General features: G+C 47.4%; 3 protein-coding genes across 3 annotated transcripts; 1 reads left to right on the top strand and 2 right to left on the bottom strand.

The window, feature by feature from the left end:
* The first annotated feature begins 4,829 nt into the window (after positions 1-4,829).
* LOC136531268 (blue-light photoreceptor PHR2-like) lies at positions 4,830-8,552 on the top strand. Its single transcript, XM_066523938.1, has 4 exons — positions 4,830-5,819; positions 7,174-7,403; positions 7,482-7,580; positions 8,242-8,552. Exons 1-4 carry the CDS (start codon positions 4,887-4,889, stop codon positions 8,321-8,323), a joined length of 1,344 nt encoding a protein of 447 aa, XP_066380035.1. The 5' UTR covers positions 4,830-4,886; the 3' UTR covers positions 8,324-8,552.
* Positions 8,553-9,057: 505 nt separating this feature from the next.
* Positions 9,058-10,393, bottom strand: LOC136531285 (large ribosomal subunit protein eL22z-like). Its single transcript, XM_066523957.1, has 2 exons — positions 10,021-10,393; positions 9,058-9,365 (listed from the first exon to the last, which is right to left on the bottom strand). Exons 1-2 carry the CDS (start codon positions 10,272-10,274, stop codon positions 9,221-9,223), a joined length of 399 nt encoding a protein of 132 aa, XP_066380054.1. The 5' UTR covers positions 10,275-10,393; the 3' UTR covers positions 9,058-9,220.
* Positions 10,394-11,078: 685 nt separating this feature from the next.
* LOC136531276 (UDP-glucuronic acid decarboxylase 2-like) lies at positions 11,079-14,847 on the bottom strand. The gene is made up of 5 exons (XM_066523947.1): positions 13,958-14,847; positions 13,746-13,825; positions 13,565-13,648; positions 13,368-13,442; positions 11,079-11,835 (listed from the first exon to the last, which is right to left on the bottom strand). Exons 1-5 carry the CDS (start codon positions 14,721-14,723, stop codon positions 11,512-11,514), a joined length of 1,329 nt encoding a protein of 442 aa, XP_066380044.1. The 5' UTR covers positions 14,724-14,847; the 3' UTR covers positions 11,079-11,511.
* Positions 14,848-23,377: the final 8,530 nt, after the last annotated feature.

Below are 23,377 nucleotides of genomic sequence, written 5' to 3'. Positions count from 1 at the left end.
CATATTTAGACTTAAGGGTATTTTTGAATTTTCACACCAGCAGTTTGACGGCGTTAGAGGCCAAACTGACGGCAGTGGCATAGAAGGCATAAAAAAGTTGGAGCAGTGACACTGAAGACAGCTGAACTTTTCCTGAGACTCACAGAGCATTATGATCTTTTTTTAACGGCGCACAAGAAATTCCCCAAAACCGAAATGGTTGGTGGGGGTCCAAAAAGTCTCCACCACCTTCCCCCGCAATTTTGTTTTAATTTTAATATTTTTTGAAAACTAATTTTAAATCTAACAAAGTCGGTTTTTTTTAAACTAACACTTTTGGCTCTGCCTATTGCTCTGGCGCGGCCAAATACCTATGCCGCGCGATGCATGGTGGCGCGGCAGAGTTCTGACGTGACGACAACCGAAATCGTGATCGTTGACGTGGCAGGGCTCTGCCGCACCACCGATCTTGGCGCGGCAGTGCCGCGCCATGGAGCATGGCGCGGCTAGGCCAAATAAATATCGTGAGCCAGCCCCCCTGCCCGCCCGCCCGCCGCCGCGCATCGCCCGCCGCCAGCCGCACGCGCCCCATCGCCAGCGGCCGCGCCCGCCCACTCCCGCCGCGCAGCGCCCGCATCGGCCGCGCCACGAACGCCGGCACGTTAAGGCCGCCTGCTCCTAAGGTACCTCCCTCTTAATTTCATGTTATTTTAATTATTATTGTTTTAGGATAATTAGTGATTTAGAATAATTAGTAATATAGGATAGTTAGGGTTTTATAATTGTTATTGATTTATGATAGTTAGCGATTTAGAATACTTAGTAATTTAGGATAGTTAGGTTACTGAATTTGTTTGTGATTTACGTAGGTAGTTTTTAGGTTTGAGGTTAGGATTTTGGGTTTAGTGTTTGATTAGGTATTTATTATTTAGTTTATCGTTAGTTATTTAGTTAGGGATTTTGGGTATAGATACTAGTTTACAAATATCGGTACTTACTAGTGCGTGATACATCGATTTTGATGACTTCATGAAGTTTTGTCAAATGCTTATATTCCTAGTGAAGTTGTTTATGTTACTAGTGCGTGATATGTCTATTAATTTTACTTTAAATATATATATGTGTTTTCATATTGCATAACAAGTAGTTCAAATTTTGCAATGCTACATAATGTTAATTTGAATTTTGTTAATTTGAATATTCTAACGATTTGTTTATCAATTTGTAACAGGATGGTCCCTCCTACGCAGCACCCATTATACCCCATTCTTGAGGTGGAGTACGACGACCAGCACCGAGCACACATCTTGAGTGACAACGACGCAGAGGTGGCCTTGCCTACTTTGAGACCCCGCACGCACACCAGGGCGTACCAGTGGGACGAGCATTATGCGCCGTACATACGGCGTACTGGCTTCCTCGAGTTTGTCCATGTTGTCAACCACGGTCTTTTACCCCTTGACCCAGCACTACTTACTGCGGTTGTAGACAGGTGCGAGTGCATTCTTTGTATGTAAACTTTCTTGTAATAAATTTGAGGCAACTAATAGTCGTTCTATTCTTATAACAGGTGGAGGCCTGAGACCCACACATTCCACCTATCTTGTGGCAAGATGACCTTGACCATGCAGGACGTGAAGGCTATTTTTGGCCTTCGGTTGGGGGGACTTCCAGTGACAGGGATAGTTGACAACGATCACTGGAGGGAGCTGGTGGCTTAGTTTACTGGCTTTCTTCCACCAGACGATGAGGATTCCAAGAAAAATAAGTGAGAAATTAAAGCATATTTAATACTTGCATTGCTTTCCTGCAGTCATCGGGTCTCATTTTCTTTGGTAAATTTCAAGAAAACTTCTAGTGTTTCGTCGTCCTAGATTACGGAGCGCTTTGATTATTTGGACCCATAGACTAAGGAGGCTCAGATCGATAGGTTCGCTCAAGTGTGGCTCTAACACTTTCTTGGTGCTTTCCTCTTTCCAAACGTCTCGGACAACACCATCAGCTGGATCTTTCTTGACATACTATGTCAGCCGTGGGAGAACATAGTGGCATACAGCTAGGGCAGCGCAGTCCTAGCATGGACGTATCGACAGCTATGTGTTGCCTGCCATCGCACCTCAAGGTATGTGAACCTTGAAGGTTGCTCATACATACTCCAGGTTTGGTGTTGGGAACGATGGCCTGTTGGAAGGCCCCTTAGTACTGGTTTACCGATAAGCACTTCAGTTCATTATATTCTTCGATATGGTTATATATGATGAGTTTATTAATGGCTAATTCATTATTGTGTTCAAGGCAGCAATGGAACGGGCAGGATACACTCTCTATAGCTCTGTTTATCTAGACGGAATCAGAGTTAGTTAGAGGGAATGCGAGGCGCAAGAACAGGGAGTACACGGACGGTCTCGACGTCCTAACACAGCACTAGGTTATGCTCTCTTTACTATCATACCTGTGTCTTGTTCGATCTATACTATATCACAGCCTAACTCAATTACGAAATGTTCAGGTGCATTAGTGTCCTTGGGATGCTCTCGAGCTCCAGTACTATCTCAGTCCTATCACTAGGGATGAGTCAGAGGAGTATCGCTGCAACGTCCCTCTTATTTTCTTCCATGTGGTCGAGGTTCACTTGCTCGTCAGGGTCTACAGACAGTTTAGAAGAATGACAGGCTGCCCACCACCGTTTTATTCCACCAACCAAGGATTACACGGGTGCGTTATCGATTAATAACAAAGCTATAATTCAGATGTGTGTGGTACAACTAACATCGTTTTGTTGCAGGTATGACCGCAGAAAGAGGTACAAGACCAAGGATTGGCGTGTGACACACAACACGCACATCCACTTGTGGGAGACCAGGGAACGGCAGTCGGTCCATGTGGGTCCTCCACACGACCAGCACACCTTCGACGAGTACCTGCGCTGGCTTCACAGGTCTACGAGGACACATAGCAAGCCCCCGTACACTGAGAAGGCAATTGACGAGGACTTGGAAGAAGATGTGATCGAAGATGTGTACGACATTGCCACTAGAGAGGACACACAGCTACAGAGAGCCCCGCTATAAAGATACGTGGTAAGATACTTGAATGGTACAATTTGTTATCCATTTGGTATTAAGTATGTATACTAAAACTGTTCAACCGCATTTCTGTACCTAGGCGACATAATTGTTGAGGCTGTCCAACGAAGCAGCGTTCTGGCTTCACGAGTCTAGAGGGCAGGGGTCAGGCATTCTCGAGGCTTTTGTGGAGATAAACATAAACTAGTCCGTTTCGAAATTATTTCTTTAGTGTATATGCGTTTGGGAAATGCACTAACTTTGATGTCTATTTATACATAAGGTGAAGAAGAGCTGCAGGAAGCTAGCTCAAAAGCTGAGCTGTATGGACACTCCTTATGAGGAACCACCACTCCCGGCGCGGTCGGATGGCACATCTTCAGTCTCTTTAAGGACACCAACCGGCTCTTCTCAGCCGGTGACAGGTGCCACTTTCGCGGTGCGTACACCACCACATCATAGCGCTGGGAAGGACCCTACAACCGAGGACGACGAGGACGACGATGACGACCCCCGGACATTCACAAACAGCACGACCAGTGGGACAATTGGCCGTAGGACAAGATCGGCATGTCTCAGATAGGTGGTGCCCCGCTTGGTATCAAGGAGCCTCACATGTACTAACAAAGATAGTTTCTTTAAATACGTAGGCTACATGAACTAACGATCATAAAGAATTCTAAGTAATCATGCATATCATATACTTGCCGGGTACGAGCCGTACGCACCGGCGACGCGACCACACCGACGTTGGCTACACTCCCAATGTGTTGCCAATAAATCCGAAGAGACATAGACGTCCGAGGGATTCTTACACTCCTATGTCTTAGTTTGTTAGGTCGAACTATTATTGGCATCCGAAACTTGCAGGCTTAGTTAGTTATGTTATGTCGAACTTATGTCAAACCAATGAAAATGTTATGTGGCAGATTGTCAACTTGCGTACGGACTTCATTTATTTACTTCATATTCGTTTCAATGCGTCGCGGCATCACTGCATGCAAGATTAAGTAGCAACTAGTTCGAAAACCGACAATCCCGGGGTATCTCGACGTCGATGGCCGGCGTCTTGCGCGAGGGGTCAAGAAAGCCGGGGTCCATGGTCGCATCGCCGCCGATCCTACAATATGGAGCCAAAAAGCCCAAGAAATAAGTCCCCTTAAAAAATATTCATTTCAATCGGATCCAATTTTTCATAATCAATTAGTTAACATGGTGGTTAATTGTGTTATGAAAGACGGAAAAAAAACCATTGTCTTATTAAATTCTGCCGTGAAACTAATTCAACAAAAGACAGAAATAAATCAACTATTAATTTTACGTCAAGCAATACTTAGAATAACTTCCACTATCGGCGCGACGCGTTCCGATTAAACCGTCCAGGTACCGCCGGGTGGGTGGCGGGCGCGGCGGCCAGGCGAGCTTGCTGCTCGAGCAGGCGGGACTGGCCGTGGGGTTTTATTCGGCTCTGTCGCGTCATGGATCAAGGCGCGTCACTGCCGCGCCAAGGTCGATGGCGCGGCAGGCCCTGCCCCATCAGCGGTCAGCGATTCCGGTTACCGTCACGTCAGCTCTCTGCCGCGTCACCATGCATGGCGCGGCACAGATATTTGACCGCGCCAGGGCAATAGGCGTGGCTAAAAGTGTTAATTTAAAAAAACCGATCATATTAAATTTAAAATTAGTTTCAAAAAAAAAAGTGTTAAAATTTAAAAAAATTCTCGCCCGCCTTCCTTCCCCTCCGACCCACCCGCACCTCTCCGGCATCTCACTCCTCATCCGCAGTCCGCGCACACCACCAAATCCCTACCACGTCTCATTCATTTGCCCATCTCACCAACCATGGCCGCCGCGTCCGGCTCTGACGCCGGCGACCAGCCGCCGCGCGACGACCCCAGCCTCCTCCCTTTCGCCTCCTTCTCGCTCGCACTCTCCATCCGCGCGCCGGCCACCCCCACACTCGCCTCCGTCCCCTCCACCATCCACCTCCCCACACAAATCTCTACACTCGCCGTCTGCCTCCACCCCTCCGCCGCGCAGCCTCCCTCCCGTCGCCCCACCCGCCTCAATTCCGCCACCTCCTCCGTCATCGCCCCGCTGCCCTCCTCAACGCCGGGCCTCTCCCGCTCCTTCCCCTCGGGCGCGCCCGCCGCCGCCGGGCGCCGCCGCACGCTTGTCTGGTTCCGCGCCGACCTCCGCCTCCACGACCACGAGCCATTCCACGCCGCAGCGGGGGCGTCGTCCTCCCTCCTCCCCGTCTTCGTCTTCGACCCGCGGGACTTCGGCAAGTCCCCCTCGGGGTTCGACCGAACGGGCCCGTACCGCGCCAACTTCCTGCTCGACTCCGTCGCCGACCTGCGCCGGAGCCTCCGCGCCCGCGGCGGGGACCTGGTGGTGCGCGTGGGCAGGCCCGAAGTGGTCATCCCCGAGCTCGCGCGGGCGGCGGGCGCGGAGGCCGTGTACGCTCACGGGAAAGTATCGCGGGACGAGGTCCGCGCCGAGGAGAGGGTGCAAAAGGCTGTGGAGAAGGAGGGCATCAACGTGAAGTACTTCTGGGGTAGCACGCTATACCACGTGGAAGACCTTCCCTTCCACCTCGAGGACATGCCGTCCAACTATGGCGGCTTCAGGGAGGCCGTGAAGGGTTTGGAGGTCAGAAAGGTGCTGGAGGCGCCCGAGGAGGTCAAGTGCGTGCCCATGAAGAATGTGCTCGAGCCGGGCGACATCCCCACGCTTGCTGAGCTTGGGCTCACTGCGCCACCATCCATGGCACAGGTGAGTCGGCTTCGAGATATAGATTTGTTTCTTTTCATGTGGCATGTTTTTAGAATTTAGATCTTTAGCTAGGTTTAGCATCTTGACATTTAGGCCCGAGCTCACTCTATAGTCTATATGCGGTAAAAGTTTCTGGCGTTCAATAGTTTTAAGTAAATCGTACAGCTAGAAATGGATGGATGTTGCTAATTATGGCATGCTTTGATTTCTTTTACAATTTGGCTATATAATAATCCATTTCTTACTTTTTTAGGCATATCTTTGGGTATGTTGGGTCTTTGATGGGGCATAGTTAAGGCCCTGTTCCCTTGTGATTTCAGCACAGCTGCTTCTGCAAAATTTGTGCATGAGGAACTATTGCAGCTGTGACTGTGAGTGGATGCTGCAGCAATCACAGCCGAACAGGCCATTAATAATTCCTAAACGTGAAGAAAACGCTAGATGCTTGCCCTCTGCGACTCTTCGCAAAACAGCCACTGAACACGTGGCAATGTTGCCTGGTCGCGTACGGCGCACGTGCTTGGCTCGACGCGATACCAGGGGGATCAGCCGCCTCTCACAAAAAAAATCTAGTTAAATAAAATCAGATATGAAATTTAATCCTCTGGTCCTAATGTCCTATTACAAGTGTCGGCTGTGTGTCGCTATTGCTTGCTGTCTGTCAATCCATTTTTATTCACAGCTGTGGTAGTACTGTCCGAGTAGCACAGGACAAAATGATAATAGAATTACTTTTTGTGGTTGGATGATAAAAGATGCAAGCAGTTTTGACTCAATCAGATATGCCAAATTCCAATCTTTCTGCAATTGAATTGTTTATCATAGTCTCATCTGCATTAGCAGTTAGCTTGATTTTCATCATCATGACATCGCTGGATTTGTTTATTTATTTATTTGCATTTTGCAACTTTGGAACTGCCTCCAACTTGCTTGGGACTAAAAGGCTTTGTTGTTGTTGTTGTTGTTGCAACTTTGGAACTGAGTCACTATGACATCTTCTGCTTTTGGTCTTGGGACACCTTAAACCTGTAGTCTTGTGCTCTTATGAGTCGTTTGTGTAGAATACATAGAACTAAATTGACATATGAAGGGGCTTCAGCATCAATGTGGAAATGGAATGCTGAGCTGTCTTACTTCCTCGGTTCCCCCAAAGAAAAAAAAATGATAAGCTTTTAATATGAACAGTGACAGCAGTGAATGGATCGTCACTTTTAAATAATTTGTGTTAGTGCCATGGGCATATTTTTTGTTCCCCTGTAGTTTGTACCAAAGACCCACTCACTAGTCACTTCTGCATTTCTACTCCTTTGTGCAGTGCATCTTGATACTTACATTTCATTATTTGTTCATTTAGGACTCGAAACCTGCTGTTGGATCTACTCTCATTGGTGGTGAGACAGAAGCTCTGGAGAGGTTGAAGAAGTTTGCTGTAGAATGCTCTATGCAGCCAAACAAATCAGACAAAAGCAATACCCGAGATAGCATATATGGTGCTAATTTCTCCTGCAAAATTTCTCCATGGCTTGCTACAGGCTGCCTCTCTCCAAGGTTCATGTATGAGGAGTTGAAGAAGCATGCTACTAGGTATTCAAGTTTGCTGAACCCAAATTCACCATTATATAATTTTTTCTGTCTATAATGAAGCAATTCTCTTCTTCCCAGAGCAATTCCTCTTGGGTCAACACCCAAGAATAATGATGGCACATCTGATGCTGGGACAAATTGGTTAATGTTTGAGTTGCTATGGAGAGATTTCTTCAGGTCCGTGTCACTTGCCCCCTGTTTCAGATGACTAGCCTTGTGCCATTGTATTGCAGCGTATATGATATAGGCAATGCATGTTGTAAACTCTAGAGACAATACTTAAGTCATCCTGTATGAATGAGTATCCAGCACATTCTTGCATTGAAAACTCAAATTTTGTATCGTACCAATTCATAAAATGATCAATTAGCTAATTTGGCTGCTGACCTATTCATTGTGTATAAAGTACTATACCTGCATTATCTTGTAAATAAATTTTGTGTAAACAGTAGCTTAGATAATGTGAATACTCCTTGGACTCTCGTGCTCTTTGCCTCTTTTCATCTGCATCGTAAACTGTTTCACTGGTTAAGGGAATATGTGATAGTGTGCAACTATTTAGCCTGTTCGTTGGTTGGTTTCTGGGCTGATAAGCCCAGCTGGTGCTGATTTTTTACGAGAGGAAAACACTGTTGGCTGGCTGATAAGCCCTGGCTGAAACCAACAAGCGAACAGGCTGATTGTAGCTTCGTCCATGTGTTCTTATGTTTTAAATAGGTTAACTAAACATAAAACCAACTTAACCAAGTTGCTAGGCAGATGTATAGTTACACTAATCTTCAATGTGGTGTGAACTGAATAACTAATGATCAAACTGATGATTAACGAAATATGTCAGGTTCATCACAAAGAAGTACAGTTCTGTACAGAAGGCATCGGAAGTTGCTACTGGTTGCACTCCCGCCCCAGCGCTTGCATGAACATACTTAGACAAGCTGATTGCCAGCTGCTTTTTTGGGTGATGAACTTATGTGCACTTTCGATGGAGTCTGAATTTTCTTTTTGCCACCAATAATGTTGGTAATCAAAGTAAAGGCTGAATGCGCATTCTTGCGTTTTGGTTTGGTAGATCTCAGAAGGTATCTTTGTATCTGATTCTGTCGACATTGCTCCAAATGACTGTTCAATGCAATGATGTTGTGAGCAACCTATCAGCTGTTGTGTAAATGTGTTCTGTCGGCATTCCTCCAAATTACTGTTCAATGAAATGATATTGGGAGCAACCTATCAGCTGTTGTGTAAATGTGATTTGGTTTGGTTAGTGTCTAACACTAACGTAAACGAAAATGAAATAAAATTACGAGGCAATCAAAGGTGGATCAGTGATTGCTAGGTTCGCTTGGTGTGTTAATGTGATGATATAGGATGAAATACCATCCCGACTAATGGGTTAGCATGCCGTCGGGACAATCCCGGGCGATTGTTGGGCATTCATGTTAGTCTACATGCCGGAAGGTCATAAAATGTGCTGCAGCATGGCCTACCCCATTACAAGAACATCCGTCTGTGACTCGGTGAGAGCTTGGATAGCATCCAGGTTGTCTAACCTAGCATCACCACACCGATCGGCAATGATTTCAATACATGAACCTGCAGCTAAATAGCTAGTTCGATAGGCTCACTGCCCACGGTCATCCTTAGAGAGACTGAAGCAAGAACTACTCTTGGACTCGATTATCTAAGCATCACATGAGAAGTTCCAGCACGCTTATAAAAACATCAGATGACCAATTTAAACATCAAAACTCATCCCTTAAAAGGTTACAGCATGAGTGTTCAACACATCCAAAGTTCACAAGACACATAAGGTGGTGCGTCTAATCCTCCTCCTCACCCTCGTTCTCAGCAATATTGAAGTACCGGAGCTCATAGATGCTGCGGTCCTTGTTTGAGGCGATAACCCGGAGCCAGTCACGCACATTGTGCTTCTTCAGGTACTTCTTGGTCAAGTACTTCAGGTACCTGAGAATGGAGCAACAATGTTTCAGAAACTTAACGAAGAACAGCTTGTTTTCACAGGAGGCAAACGCAGTTAAGCCGCCCAAACTAGCCTTGCAAGGCAACAACTTGGTGCATGCTATTTGAGTCAACAACTAGTAACTGATGCAAGCAAACAACTGGTCAACTGAACAAACAATGAAGTACAATTAAGTTTCAGACGTGAACAAAATACCACTAAAACAGCTCAAGAAGAAACTAGTCCAATACAATCAAACAGCATGAATAAACATGGCATTTGCATTGGAAAAAGCGTGCAAATTTAGCCTATGTTCGTCTAGCATCTTGACGGGTGTGATGATATGCAGCAATGTGCTAATAAAACTGTCAAGCCAATAACAAGTTCAAAATACTACATATGTGATGTGTCCTAGCAAACAACTACAGGCAAACTTAATTATATTCACTGCGTACTCACAGAATGATTCACTAGCTGCAACTCAAAAATGAATTCAAAATACCTAATCATGCGGACTGACCAGTTCATCCCATACGGCACCGATAAGAACACATACAGCTGGACAGATCAGTAGTGGTATGTCCAAAAATCGGCACCCAGCAAGAAATATGCATGCGTGGATCTGAGCGGGATTAACTAGCACGCTTTGTGCTTATATACCTCTTGGAGAAAGGGCCCTCGGAGGTGACCGTGACCTTGGTCTTATCGCGGGTGACGGTGACGCCCTCGCCGAGGTTGCCAGCCTTGCCGCCGGCGACCTTGATGCGCTCCTGCAGGAACTTCTCGAGCGTGGCGATCTCCATGATCTTGTCCTCCACGGGCTTGGTGCAGTCGACCGTGAAGGTGACGGAGCCCTTCTTCTTGCCGCCGCCGGCCGCGCCTCCCTTCGCCCCAGCCGCCACGCCGCGCGCCATATCCTCTCCTCTCCTCCGCCTCGCTCGGCTCGTCCGCGTGCGCCGCTGCTTCGGTGGTGGCTGCGCCGGGAGGGACGATAGGGTTTTTGAGGAGGCGCCGCGGAGATGGCTTATATAAGTAGTAGGGCAGAACGGATCGGACGGCCACGGTTGGTTGATGGGGTTGGTATGCAGTTTGGGCCTTTGTGGCCGTTGTGGGCCATTCTCGTGGCCATCTGTTGGTTCGATTGCTAGGCCTTCGTAACTTCAGAATGCCGTATCTGGCCCAGCTAGTAGTTTCGTCTCAGCAAATCCGTTGTGGTGTTGCAACTTCCATCCAAAACCATAAAAACACTTTTTGTACGAAGTCCCAGATCCATTGCCATGGTCAGTGCGTCCTCTTGGAAGTTAGGACATGTGCCCATGCTAGCATCGCCATTGGCTTCCAGCCAAGAGGGCTCTCTTTTTTTGCAATTAGAATTACAAAATCTTGCCAAAAAGCGAGAAGTATCGGTTGTTCGGCTGATGGTGTTTCTATGGTTGATAAGCCGGCTGATGTTGATTTGTTATGAGAGAAAAACATTGTATTATGGCTTATAAGTTGGGCTGATAAGTTCATGCGAACAGGGTAGTCTCTAGGTTCCATAGGGTGGAACACCTGTCCATCAGGTTTAAATCATTGACCTGATATGTGTTCTCGTGTTTTTTCTATTTTTTTTTAAGATTTAACAGCATTAATTGTTTTGGTATTATATGGTAAATGATGTGAAGGGGACTGAACTGATCTGAGGAACACACGGCCACAGCGTCAAGGCACGCACAATGGCACAACAGCACAAGTGAATTTTCAGAACTGCTGCCATGCCCATATGTTGCAGTACATCCTACTAAACTCAGCATGCGTGCGTCCTGATACATTCGAGCACGAGTTACAATTACGCATGCAATTTGCTCGCTACACATCACATAAATCAAGCACCCCAAGCTCGTGATGCTCACCAATTCCATGATCTTGGAATTGCACTGCATTTGCGGCTATTTTCTGCTTGCTTGGCCTACCCTAGTTTCTACATATACCCAATACCCTGCAATGTTCTGAATTCGACCGATCTTTCCCCCCTGCACTGCACTACTGCAGGATTGATCGCTATGTATGCCTCTGAACTCTGAAGGCCAGCTCTGCCGGCCAGCGAAATTAGAGTGAATGCATCCATGCGAATCTGAATTCTGAAGTAGTTGGGTCCGTCGATCCGGCTAGCTAGTTGAGGTTGCGCTGCTGCTGCTGGTCTCCGACTCCGACTCCGACTCCGAAGATGCGGGCGCGGAAGTCGTGGACCATGAGCGGGAGGCCCTCGCGGAGCGGCACCTTGGGCTCCCACCCCAGCAGCTGCTTGGCGCGGGTGATGTCCGGCTTGCGCTTGTGCGGGTCGTCGGCGGTGTTGGGGCGGAACTCGATGCGCGCGCCGCGGTCGATGGTCTCCTGCACCACCTTGGCCAGCTCCAGCACCGTGAACTCGCCTGGGTTCCCCAGGTTGAACGGGCCCACGTGCTCCCCCTCCATCAGCTTCATCAGCCCATCCACCTGCCATCCATCGGAGATCATCGTATATGCAGAGTCACTGTACTCTTCCATGACAGGTATATAATTCATCAGTTTTATTAACATGTCGTCTTAAATTTGTGTTCCTGATTGGTTTGTCTTGGTCTTGTGCACGCAAATAGAGCTCGTCTAGCTTGTGCACAAAAATAGAGCTTGTCTTCTGCCTTGTGCACAGAATAATGAGTATGCTTCTACTGTAGCGAAAGTGATGTGTGATCGTCCGTAATGAGCTAGGCCGATCAGCAAATGTTGAACGGGGTCCTTGGCGCAAGCTGGAAATGACCGGTAGCTCATGTATGGTGAGGTTTGCTTGTTTCGGCGGTGGAGCAAGGTTAATAATACGGCTGATTTTTTGCCGTATGAATCCTTACCACTACCGCTCAGCTTATCCACGCTTAGCCTAGGTTATATCTTCACTATTAATACATGGGCCACTTGTCTATGTCATAGACTTTTTTTGTTTCTGTGTTCAAGCTGACTGTAAGTTTACAGACCGCTTTTTTTCTCTCTTCTTCCCTCTCTCTTCCACCTCACCATTCAGCCTGCTTGCAGCCCTTTATTATACTTGCTCTTAGGGCCATTAGCCCATTAGAGCAAGTACAGTAATGGGCTTATAGCTAAGCAAATCAGTATTTTTTTTTGCTGATGTGGAGGAGAGAAGAGAGCTTGGCTCTTATTCTAGCATCAAGCTAGATACGAAAGCATAGACATCTGCGGACCCAAACAGTGTATATGAGGAGGAATGTGAAAGAGAAAGTAAGACATGGTACCACATAATAATAATAATAAAACATTTTTACAGATAAATAGGATATAATCATGGTATGACTTAGTTTTTATAACTTAAACTTGTAGCCAAGAATTATTATCGAGCTTGCTCTCGCCGCTCGGACGGCAAAGCTGCGAGATGCTGACATAGTGACACCTGGCAGTGACCAGTGGGCCGCAGTGCCATGCGTCCTGGCCCGAGGCTTTGGCGTGGTCGAGAGGCGACGACGACGACCGGTTGCCAGTCGGCAGCGGCCGCGCCGTGCCGTCGCGGGCATGGCACGCATGCGTGCGCACACTTAGCGGTGAGGGCACGCAGGCAATTGGCAAGAGGATGGGGACGTCTCTGAGCTGGCCGCGCACTTCGAATTGAACTGTTGAAGGCCTGCATGTACCATGTGTCTCATGGCCGCGTCTCAGTCCGGAGCGAGACTGGAGTGGAGTGCGACGGGATTGGTAAGGCCACGTTCGGTTGTTTCGAAATGGGCCATTCCAGGTCTTTTCGGTTATCTAGGATTAATTCCCGGCTAAATCTTTTTCCTTCACAAGTTTATACTACGGAGGAATAGCTCCAGGCTTAGAATGACCCATTTCAAAACAACCGAACGTGGCCTAAGGGAGTATACGTGTTGTGTCACGCATTAACTTACGATAACGCTAAGCGAGGAGGCTGTGTCCTGTGTGATACTCCTATTAATCTGTGGCCTCGATCGATCGTGTGGTGTGAGAGATTGCATTGGCATTACCAGGTCAGACACGTACTGGAAGCTCCTCGTCTGCTTGCCGTCGCCGTACACCGTCAAGGGATCCTTCCTCAGCGCCTGCAGTCCACGCAGCATGGAATGGAATGGCATATCAGTCGCTAGCTCGTATGGTTGCGTTCGCGTCCTGCGGCGGCTGTGGAGTGCGTGGCCGGAACCGGAAGCCCGGAATGACGACTCACCTGCGCGACGAAGTTGCTGACGACCCGGCCGTCATCGATGCACATGCGCGGCCCGAACGTGTTGAAGATCCGGGCGATCCTCACCTGCACGCACGCACGAACGTGCCAGCCGGTCGATTAATTGGACGAAAAATGCATGCAATTGGCAACCACAAGGATGGATGGCGACGCGACGACGAACCTCTAGGTTGGCTGCGCGGTGGTAGTCCATTGTCAGCGTCTCCGCCGTGCGCTTGCCCTCGTCGTAGCAGCTCCGAACACCTGCATATATCGATCGATCTGACATGCACGCAGCGACGAACGTGTTGAAGGAACGAAGCGAGATCGAATGTGATCGATCGATTAGCCTCGACCGCTGCCAGGCCAGGCCAGTGTCGTCGTCGTCTTACGTACCGATGGGGTTGACGTTTCCCCAGTAGGTCTCCACCTGCGGGTGCTGCAGCGGGTCGCCGTACACCTCGCTGGTGCTGGTGAGCAGGAACCGGGCGCCGACGCGCTTGGCGAGGCCCAGCATGTTGAGCGTGCCCATCACGTTGGTCTTGATCGTCTTCACGGGGTTGTGCTTGTAGTGCACGGGCGACGCCGGGCACGCCAGGTGGTAGATCCGGTCCACCTCCAGCAGGATGGGCTCCACGACGTCGTGCCGGATCACCTCCAGCGCCGGGTGCCCGGCCTGGTGCGCCAGGTTCTCCTTGCGGCCCGTGAAGAAGTTGTCCACCACCATCACGCTGTCGCCGCGCTCCAGGAGACGGTCCACCAGGTGGCTGCCCACGAACCCGGCCCCGCCCGTCACCACCACGCGCAGGCCCCGCCGACGGACGCCCAGCGGCAGCCGCGCCGCGCGCCGCTCCTGCTCGCCCACCGCGGCACCCAGCGCCGCGTTCGCGGACCCGCCGTACTGCCGCCGCGCGAGACTACCACTACCCGCCGAGGCCGCGCCAGTGGCAGCGGCGACGGCGCCTCCCCCGTTGGACGAAGACGGGGCCGTGAGGAGGACCGCCGAGGTGAGGGCCATGCCCACCAGCGCGAACAGGAAGCGCTGCTCCTCCAGGAGGTACCGGAGCGGCCGCGCCAGCGGCTTGTGAGGCTTGGGCGTGTACCCGGGGGCGCCCGTGGGGAGGGACTCCTCGTGCCCGCGGAAGATCGGCTCCGACGCCATCGCGGAGCCCGGTGGTGGTGCCCTCTTCAGGCTTCGCGCCGTGTCTCCGCCGGCAACTCTTTTTTTCTTTTTCCCCTCCTGTGCAGCTGTGCTGTGCTTGTTGTGGCCGTGTGCCCGGCCGTGCGATGTGAGACGCGCGCGCGTTCTGCGCGGACGGAGGAGTATTTGACGGAGCGCGCCGCGCCAAGGGGTCGGGTGGGCGTAGCAGCGGCCGCACACGTGGAATGGCCGCGCGTCGCGCCGTTTCGGGGACAGGCCACTGCGCGTGTGCGCGTCCCACACGGACACACCCCACGGCCCACGGTCTGGTGCGATTCCCGCCTTGCCGGTCCTTCGCCGAGTCGCCTATGCCATCTGGTTCCATTGATTCAAGACTACCCCGCTAGAGTCGAAAAACTTGCAAATTGAGACCTTCTGATCACGGAACACATGTATGGACCATTTAAAACTTATAGGGAAATATATAGAAACACAGAAAAGAGAAGAAACACAGGGGGAGAGGGGGATAGTGAAATGGTAAAACAGAGTGTTAAAAAAACAGAGGAAACGTTAAGGACAGGCGCAATAGAGGAATTTGTAGCACATGAACAGAAGCATAGCAACGTTATAAGAAATGTTTACAGTAATTTATGGATAGATAAAAGCAAAAACACAGATGATATACTAACTCAATGAATCAATAACTAGCAAATATGACCGTACGTTGCACCGGAAGAAAAGAACTCCAACATACAGAAAGACAATAATCATTGTCTAAAACTTAGTATTGTACAATTATATTTATACATACAAAAGCTGTTCAGTTGGCATGAAACGACTTGTTGGGCTGGATGTGCTTGGGCTTATTAGCCCAGCCCCAGCCGAACGGCTGGACAAAAAGCGACGCCAGGCACAGCGTGCCACTCCCTCCCTCCTCTTTTCCCCTTCGCTTTGCGTGGCTAGGGTTCCGCCGCAGTCTCGCCGCTCGTCCGCGTCTCTGCGCGCGAGTCTCGGCGGTTGTGACCGCCGCGTCGCCGGGCCCCATCGTTGGTCAGCGGATCGGTCCCCGCCCGTCACTGTACATCGTGACGCCGAGTCTCGCCGTCGACAGCCTCGGTGACATTGTGCTCCGCCTCCCTCCCCGAACCTGCCTCCATCGAGGCTGACTGACTTTAGCAATGTACCCCCCGATCCCACGCTGCCGCAGTCTCATCTGGCCGGATCTGAGCCCCACGACCTCGTCTTGTAGGTTTCCCCCGCACCCCAACCCCCATCACCGCCACGACCCGGTCGACGACAGCTCCTTACAGGTGTTTCCGATCTGCCCACTGAGAAGGTTCATATTTCATATCTATGTTGAATATAACTTTGTTGATCATACATAACTTATTGTTGACGTGTTCCGTCCTGTGTTGCCTCCGAATTGTGCAGGATGACGAAGCTGGTGCAGTACTAAATTGGTGAACAGTGTTGTAGTACGTTCTTGTACAATTCCAAATAAGACAAGACTCTATTAATTGGTGTTCTAGGTTTAGCTCGACCTGCAGAAGGTTAGTAATTCATGCATCCTTTAGTAAACTACTTATTGCCAGTTTGTGTTCTTGGATCCTGAGAACACTGGTTGTCTTGTATACATGCATCACAAGAGCTCGATAGTAAATATCCTGCATTGTACGATGCTAGTTGGTTTTGCAATCATCTTTCCTATTGTATTAGTCTGGCCTCGTCTTCCCTGTGCTTAAGAAGGGCGTTGCTTCCTTTGATTTGAGCTATCTTTGAAATACGCTACCATTAGTGGTGAGTTTAGCTTACTCTCCTCTCTAATTGTTATATTTGTTTTAACTTAGCTGTTGTAATTGATTTCTTGAGTTTGTACCCCATTTGTATTTTGATAACATCCTATTTCTATGTGTATATCTGTTGGTGGCTACAAATTTGAGTTCATATGTCCTTGTTGTCTAGTTTACAAATAATAATCTTGTATGGTTTATAATGTTCAAATGCACAACTTGGTAGATGGTTTTAAGAGTACTATCACCTGTTGTTCATGCATTATGTTTTGTTGAACCTAAACATTATGCTCTATGTTTACGCTGCAGAGAATTCAGGGATGTTTCATCCGCTGGTGCTCAACGCTGCCCACACTGGCAGCGTCATCGACTTCGTCGTGCTCTCCACCTGTAGCCAGGCAGTACAACCTCCGTTCAAAACACCGCAAGCATTTTGGAAAGGCAAGTTCCCTTTTCCTTCGCCCAATCCCTTCTTTCCATAGCATCCATGTGCATAATACATCGGAATGTCGAACATTGCATCAGATGAATCGTGATCATGCTAGCTAGGATGACACAACCTACTCATTGTTTCTTGAGCTAATCACTTAGTAGAAAAACCTATGTCACTGGGGCAACAATACCCCAACCCCTATCAGGTGGACAAATGTCCATCGTACCTTTAACGAGGCCACAAGGCTTGAGTACAACAAGAAACAACTCCAGAACAAGTACAACGAGCTGAAAAGGGTGTATTTCAATTGGTGCGATGGTCAGATCCATACTGGGCTAGGCTGTGACCCGCATACTGGAGAGGTGACAGCTGACCCCGGTTGGTATGCCATAGGCACCGGGGTACTAACTACACCCTTTTCGTTGACTCTTTTTTAGCATTTAGGTTCGCACTAACTGACTATTAACATGGCCATCCCGGGATCATGTGCAGAAAAAGTAGCCAAACCGCTCATGAGAGGTTCAGACGTCCACAATGCTATGAGCAACTGATCTTGATTTTGGGATGCACCCCACGTGACAGGGGTGAGTTGGTATTTGTAGGGGGACATCAACCTGACCTTACACCCAGTAGTGCAAGCCCTCAGACTCCTCAAGCCTTGTCCAACGAGCCCGTACAACCATGTAGTGTTGGTCAGTCCTCCAAGAGAGTCACTAGGGACCATTCCGTTAACAGTCCTCGCAGTAAGAAGAGTAGCAGGACTCCAACCCTTGATGACTGCCTTGATGACCTGAGCGACATTATCAGGGATACTAGGGTGCATAAGGCCCATCAAGCCACTGATGCCGAGGAGATGGCTCAAGTCAATAAGATTCTAAAGCAAGATCGTTACAACGAGAGTGATGTAGTCTTTGCCCAAGCCCTTAATCTTTGCAACAACAGGCTCTGTCATCGGGCTTTGAAAGGTCCTAATGGCTAGAGAGAGAGAGAGTGAATAGCCTATTAAAAATTCTACAACAACACTTAACAAACCGATTAGACAATTATGAGGCGAAGCAAGTGTTGCGCTAGCCTACTAAAATTGCAAGCCACCTACCACAATTCTAGTTTATATAGTTTCTATCCACACAATAGCTATGTCACTACATTAAGTTAGTGTGCTCTCAAAGATTAACTAAAGAGCCACACTAACCAAACTAACAAGCTCTCACAACTAGCTACACTAAAGAGCTTGACAACTAGTTTGCGGTAATGTAAAGAGAGTGAGCAAGTTGTTTATACCGCCATGTCGAGGAGTGAACCAATCAATCACAAGAATGAATACCAATGAAGACCAATCACCTCAGAATCAAATGATGACAATGATTTTTTTACCGAGGTTCACTTGCTTGTCGGCAAGCTAATCCTCATTGTGGTGATTCACTTACTTGGTGGTTCACGCGCTAATTGGCATCACACGCCAAACCCTCAATAGAGTGCCACACAACCAACACAAGACGAGGATCACACAAGTCATGAGCAATTCACTAGAGTACCTTTTGGCTCTCCACCGGGGAAAGGTCAAGAACCCCTCATAATCACCATGATCAGAGCCGGAGACAATCACCAACCTCCACTCGACGATCCTCGCTGCTCCAAGCCATCTATGTGGCGGCAACCACCAAGAGTAACAAGCGAATCCCATAGTGAAACACGAACACCAAGTGCCTCTAGATGCAAACACTCAAGCAATGCACTTGGATTCACTCCCAATCTCCCAAAGATGTTGAATCTATGATGGAGATAAGTGGGAGGGCTTTGACTAAGTTCACAAGGTTGCTATGTTAATGCAAATGGCCAAGAGAGTGAGCTTAAGATGGCCATAGGGCTTAAATAGAAGCCCCCATGAAATAGAGCTATTGTACCCCTTCACTGGGCACTGCTCGGGGTGACCGGATGCTCTGGTCAGATCGACCGGACACACCCTGCCAGCATTTGATCAATGGATGGCTACCACGTCATCCCACTCTTCAAATACAGAGCGCCCGATCCCAACGGTCAAGTGATAACCGGACATGCTACTCGAAGTGACTGAACGCACCAACACCAGCGTCTGGTCATTTCTAGTAAGGTTCCACTCGCGATCAGACGTGTTCGGTCATGCTCGACCGGACTCACCTAGCGTCCGGTCACACACTGTCTCCTCTGTGCGCTACCACATCAGCGGGACCAGATGCACCCCGCCAACGTCCGGTCATGAAGTGACCTAGCATACGGTCAAAGACCAACGCCAACATCTTCACTGCTTCCACTGATCGGACACACCGGTCCAGTTGAGGCCAGCGTCCGGTCATACTCCGCTGGTGAAGTTTCTTACCCTTGCTCAAATGTGCCAACCACCAAGTGTATCACCTTGTGCACATGTGTTAGCATAGTTTCACAAACATTTTTAAGGGTGTTAGCACTCCACTAAATCCTAAATGCATATGCAATGAGTTAGAATATCTAGTGGCACTTTGATAACCGCATTTTGATACGAGTTTCACCCCTCTTAATAGTACAACTATCGAACCTAAATGTGATCACACTTGCTAAGTGTCTTGATCACCGAAACAAAATGGCTTCTACCACTTATACCTTTGCCTTGAGCCTTTTGTTTTTCTTTTTCTTCTTTTCAAGTCCAAGCACTTGATCATCACCATGGCATCACCGTCATCATGTCATGATCTTTATTTGCTTCGCCACTTGGAATGTGCTACCTATCTCATGAACACTTTGATAAACTAGGTTAGCACTTAGGGTTTCATCAATTCCCTAAAACCAAACTAGAGCTTTTAGGCTTCTCTTGATTTGGAAACAAAAGAGGGCCGGCTGAACTAGGTGAATGTCTCGTGGGACTTCGTTTTCTCCAAGTCCAAGTGATCAGCAGCATACTTCCTCCTATGGCTTCTTTAGTTGTTTCAGTTTTCTAGCATGAGCATGTTGAGTTATTTATGTACCTTATCAGCGTAATGTTCTTTTTGTTTGTTGTAATAAAGACTGTTGTCGAGAACTATGTTTACTTGGATGTGTGGCGTACTGTGAGCATTCTAGTTGAAGCGCCATCTGCATTCAATTTGATGTCAATTTTTGATTTGAGCATGTTTAGTAAACTTTGGCAGCAAGAGATGGTGGGTCCCAGAAATTACGTTAATTGACTGGTCGTGCCTGCACGTGTATTGAGGTAATTAAAAGTGATTCTTTTTTATTATTACTAGCATGATACCTTGGCTGCATGACTTTCTTACATAGAAATAATTCTGCAAGTTCAAATATCTTGTGATCCTTTGCTCTCAGATCTTACATCAGTGCTAGTCAAAAATTAAGCAATGGTTTTGTACTGTTTTGTAGAAACTCTAGGACATCACTTATGAGCACATGTTTGTTTGCCAATATATGCTGTCACATCTTATTGGTTTGTGCCCATTTCAATCTTGCAGCATGAGCAGCAATGAGGAGTCGTCCAATAGCGACACTTTAGTGAAGTATCAGGCATGGTGAACTTGGCAAAGGCAGCTATCGTGCTGAGAAGGTTGAAAGGCCTCTGGCGCAACAAAGTCCTACTATAAATCCTCCTTGTCCCATACCCAAGCTCACCGACGCGCAACGGATGAAACTCACTCTTGACAACCCAACAAAATGCATAGACAATTTGCGTATGTCCCATGATGCCTTCATGCATTTGCATAACATGTTGCTTTTGTTTGGGCTGCCATCTATAGACAAGTGTAATTCCATTAAAGCTTTAGGCATGTATGTTTGGACTTGTGCCCACTAGTCTGCTAGTAGAGAATGCAAAGATAGATTTGAAAGGTTGTTAGATACGGTTAGTAGGAAGATAACTGCACTAGCAGAGGTTATGTATAGGTGGGCATAGACTATACTAGTTCCAGCAGATAGGAACTATGCACGAGTCAACCACAAACTTGCTGAATATGCACCATGGTTTGTGTGGTAGAACCACCTAATCTAGTGCCTCCTAGGAGTGCTTGTTTTCCATTAGACACTAAGCACCCAAAGGAGAACACTAAATTACTCGGTTCCATCGGGCATACCCCAGGGGAGAATTCGAAAATCCACATTTTTCCATCAGGATCACAAATGAGAGAATAAAGCTTACATCATTCTTAACCATTTCTTACATCACTTTTAATCCCATATCAGAATATAATATTCATTATTATAACAGTAAAATATAATCATATTATCAGAGTTATGAACAATTTAATTTAACAGCGGAATATAAACATGTTATTAGAATTACAGCGGAAATAAATTTCTATACATGACATGATGAAGCATTGATAAATAACTAGGACAACATATTATAAAACTTTTCATTTATAAAAACATTTAGTAAGAGTTATAAATAAAAACTATGATCACAGCGTAAAGAAATCCTCGCTGAGCCCACCAGGAGGTATCCACATATAAGGGTCAGCTCTAGCATCCACCTATCACCTGCAACAGGGGGAATAAAACCCTAAGTACTCAATTGTACTCAGCAAGACTTACCCGATAAGAGGAAAGAAAAGACTCCAAGGATATGCAAGGCTATCTGGCTTGTGTGTTTATTGCATTTGTAGGAAGCATTATTAAGCGTGTGTCCTTATATTCGATTTTTACTAATAGCCGCTTTGGTTCATTAACTAACCATTCTATGTAAGCACATATGCTATTTTCAAGCAAGTGGTAAGCAATCAGATTTTCTTTTTTCCATTTCATCTTTCAGTTCTTACTACGGTGCTAGGTCACCATTTTCCTTTCCACCATTTATATATTCCAAGTGATAATAATCCAATAATATATTTCCTATCTCTCGCGAGCGATAGGTAATCACTCGACTTCTACCGAAGTCCTATAGCATAGCATTCTACACGGTCCTATCATACTAATAAGACTCATAGGATATATATATATATATATATATATATATATATATATATATATATGCAAGTGGGTTTCATTCAACTCCTTAAACTTAATGCACAACTATAATTTAAACTGTAAAAAGTAGGGGTTATACACCGGAGCTTGCCTAGGTAAAATATAACCAAAAGTTAGTATTTGCATTGTTAGATCATCCACTATCATCTGAATAGAAAGCCTATTGCATCATCTCCTAGAGAGAATACCATCTGCAGATTCCCAATCATCCTTCAATTGATCCATTGATCCATCATCGTACCTATATGATATGCATTGATGTAAATGCATAGATGTAAATAATCAACGATAGCCAAAACGCTTTAAAATCCGATCACGCCTCATAAGCTAACGAGATAACTCTAACGCTAGTCTACATATCCATGTTATCGAATACGACGTTATTTCCCAACAACTGTTTTAGTTATACAAAACCCAAGGTGTTTCTTTATTTCATTCTATCGATTTAATCTTTATTCGGAATAGGGCATCATTATCTATTTAGCAAACTAATTATTCTAGGGCTACAAAAATTATAGTGAATACCTAATATTGCTAGGAGCCTACTATACAAATTTCAAATTCAACAATATTACCAATTTATCATATAAATTCCTATAAGTTTATATTTTACAATATTAAGTACCTTAAATTAATTATATAGATTCCAAGAATATTATCACCCTATTTGAACAAACTATACTAATAGGTAGATCATGATTTTAGAAGACTAACAAAATTGGTTTCATAATTTTTGGATCCCTATACTATTTTATATTGATTTTACAAATTTACCTCCGAAACTAAATTAGCTAAATGTTCTCTAGAACAAAAAGGGCCGACAGTGGCAAAGCGGCCCAGCAGTGGTGATAACCACATGGGCGGCCAGACCTCCAGCCGGCCCTAGCGTGGGGTGAACGGTCAGTGGCCCAACGATGGCCCGGTGGATGCATGGCCTAGGCGCACCACACGGCCCAGGCCTGCCAAGCGGCGCGGTGAGCCCAGCTGGCGCGCGAGCATCCAACCAGCCGGCCCACGCAGCCAAGGCAGCCTAGGCAGGCGATCATAGGCCTGTCCAGTGTAGGCAGGAGGCATGGTACATTTGTGAATCGGTCCCTGAGCTTCTAACAAATCACCCCGTCGTACAATCAGCACTATTCCTATGGGTCACGCATTCATACTAAGAACCCTGTATAAATTTTTGTCTTGGATTCTCACCCATCTCACCATCCTTCCCTTTTCTAGGAGCAGAGCACATGGAGCAGAGGAGCTAAGGAGCTCTGGCCGGTGGTGGAGTTGTTGCGGTCGTGACGGCCAGTGAGGGCGGCTCCACGGCACCGGTGGCGGAGCATGGGCGCGCGGGGCACGGGAGGCGAGGTGGTGGTGGTGCAGCGCTGGTAGGGCGTCTCCGTGCAGCAGGTGGTGCGGGAGGGGATGAACAGCGGTCGTTGCGGGGTTAGGGTCTGGCATGCTCACGCGTGGCTGAGGGGCGCGGCATGCGCGAGGGA

This window comes from Miscanthus floridulus, chromosome 2 (genome assembly GCF_019320115.1).
Source record: "Miscanthus floridulus cultivar M001 chromosome 2, ASM1932011v1, whole genome shotgun sequence".
NCBI lineage: Eukaryota > Viridiplantae > Streptophyta > Magnoliopsida > Poales > Poaceae > Miscanthus > Miscanthus floridulus.
This window is presented reverse-complemented; position numbering and strand designations above follow the sequence as displayed.

Coding starts and splice junctions, on each gene's coding strand:
- LOC136531276 (XM_066523947.1), bottom strand. CDS start 14,723: ATGGCGTCGGAGCCGATCTTCCGCGGGCACGAGGAGTCCCTCCCCACG. Junction 13,826..13,957: donor GGGAAACGTCAACCCCATCG/GTACGTAAGACG, acceptor CGATATATGCAG/GTGTTCGGAGCTGCTACGAC. Junction 13,443..13,564: donor TCAGCAACTTCGTCGCGCAG/GTGAGTCGTCAT, acceptor CGTGGACTGCAG/GCGCTGAGGAAGGATCCCTT.
- LOC136531285 (XM_066523957.1), bottom strand. CDS start 10,274: ATGGCGCGCGGCGTGGCGGCTGGGGCGAAGGGAGGCGCGGCCGGCGGC. Junction 9,366..10,020: donor GAGGGCCCTTTCTCCAAGAG/GTATATAAGCAC, acceptor CTCCATTCTCAG/GTACCTGAAGTACTTGACCA.
- LOC136531268 (XM_066523938.1), top strand. CDS start 4,887: ATGGCCGCCGCGTCCGGCTCTGACGCCGGCGACCAGCCGCCGCGCGAC. Junction 7,404..7,481: donor TTGAAGAAGCATGCTACTAG/GTATTCAAGTTT, acceptor TCTTCTTCCCAG/AGCAATTCCTCTTGGGTCAA. Junction 7,581..8,241: donor CTATGGAGAGATTTCTTCAG/GTCCGTGTCACT, acceptor GAAATATGTCAG/GTTCATCACAAAGAAGTACA.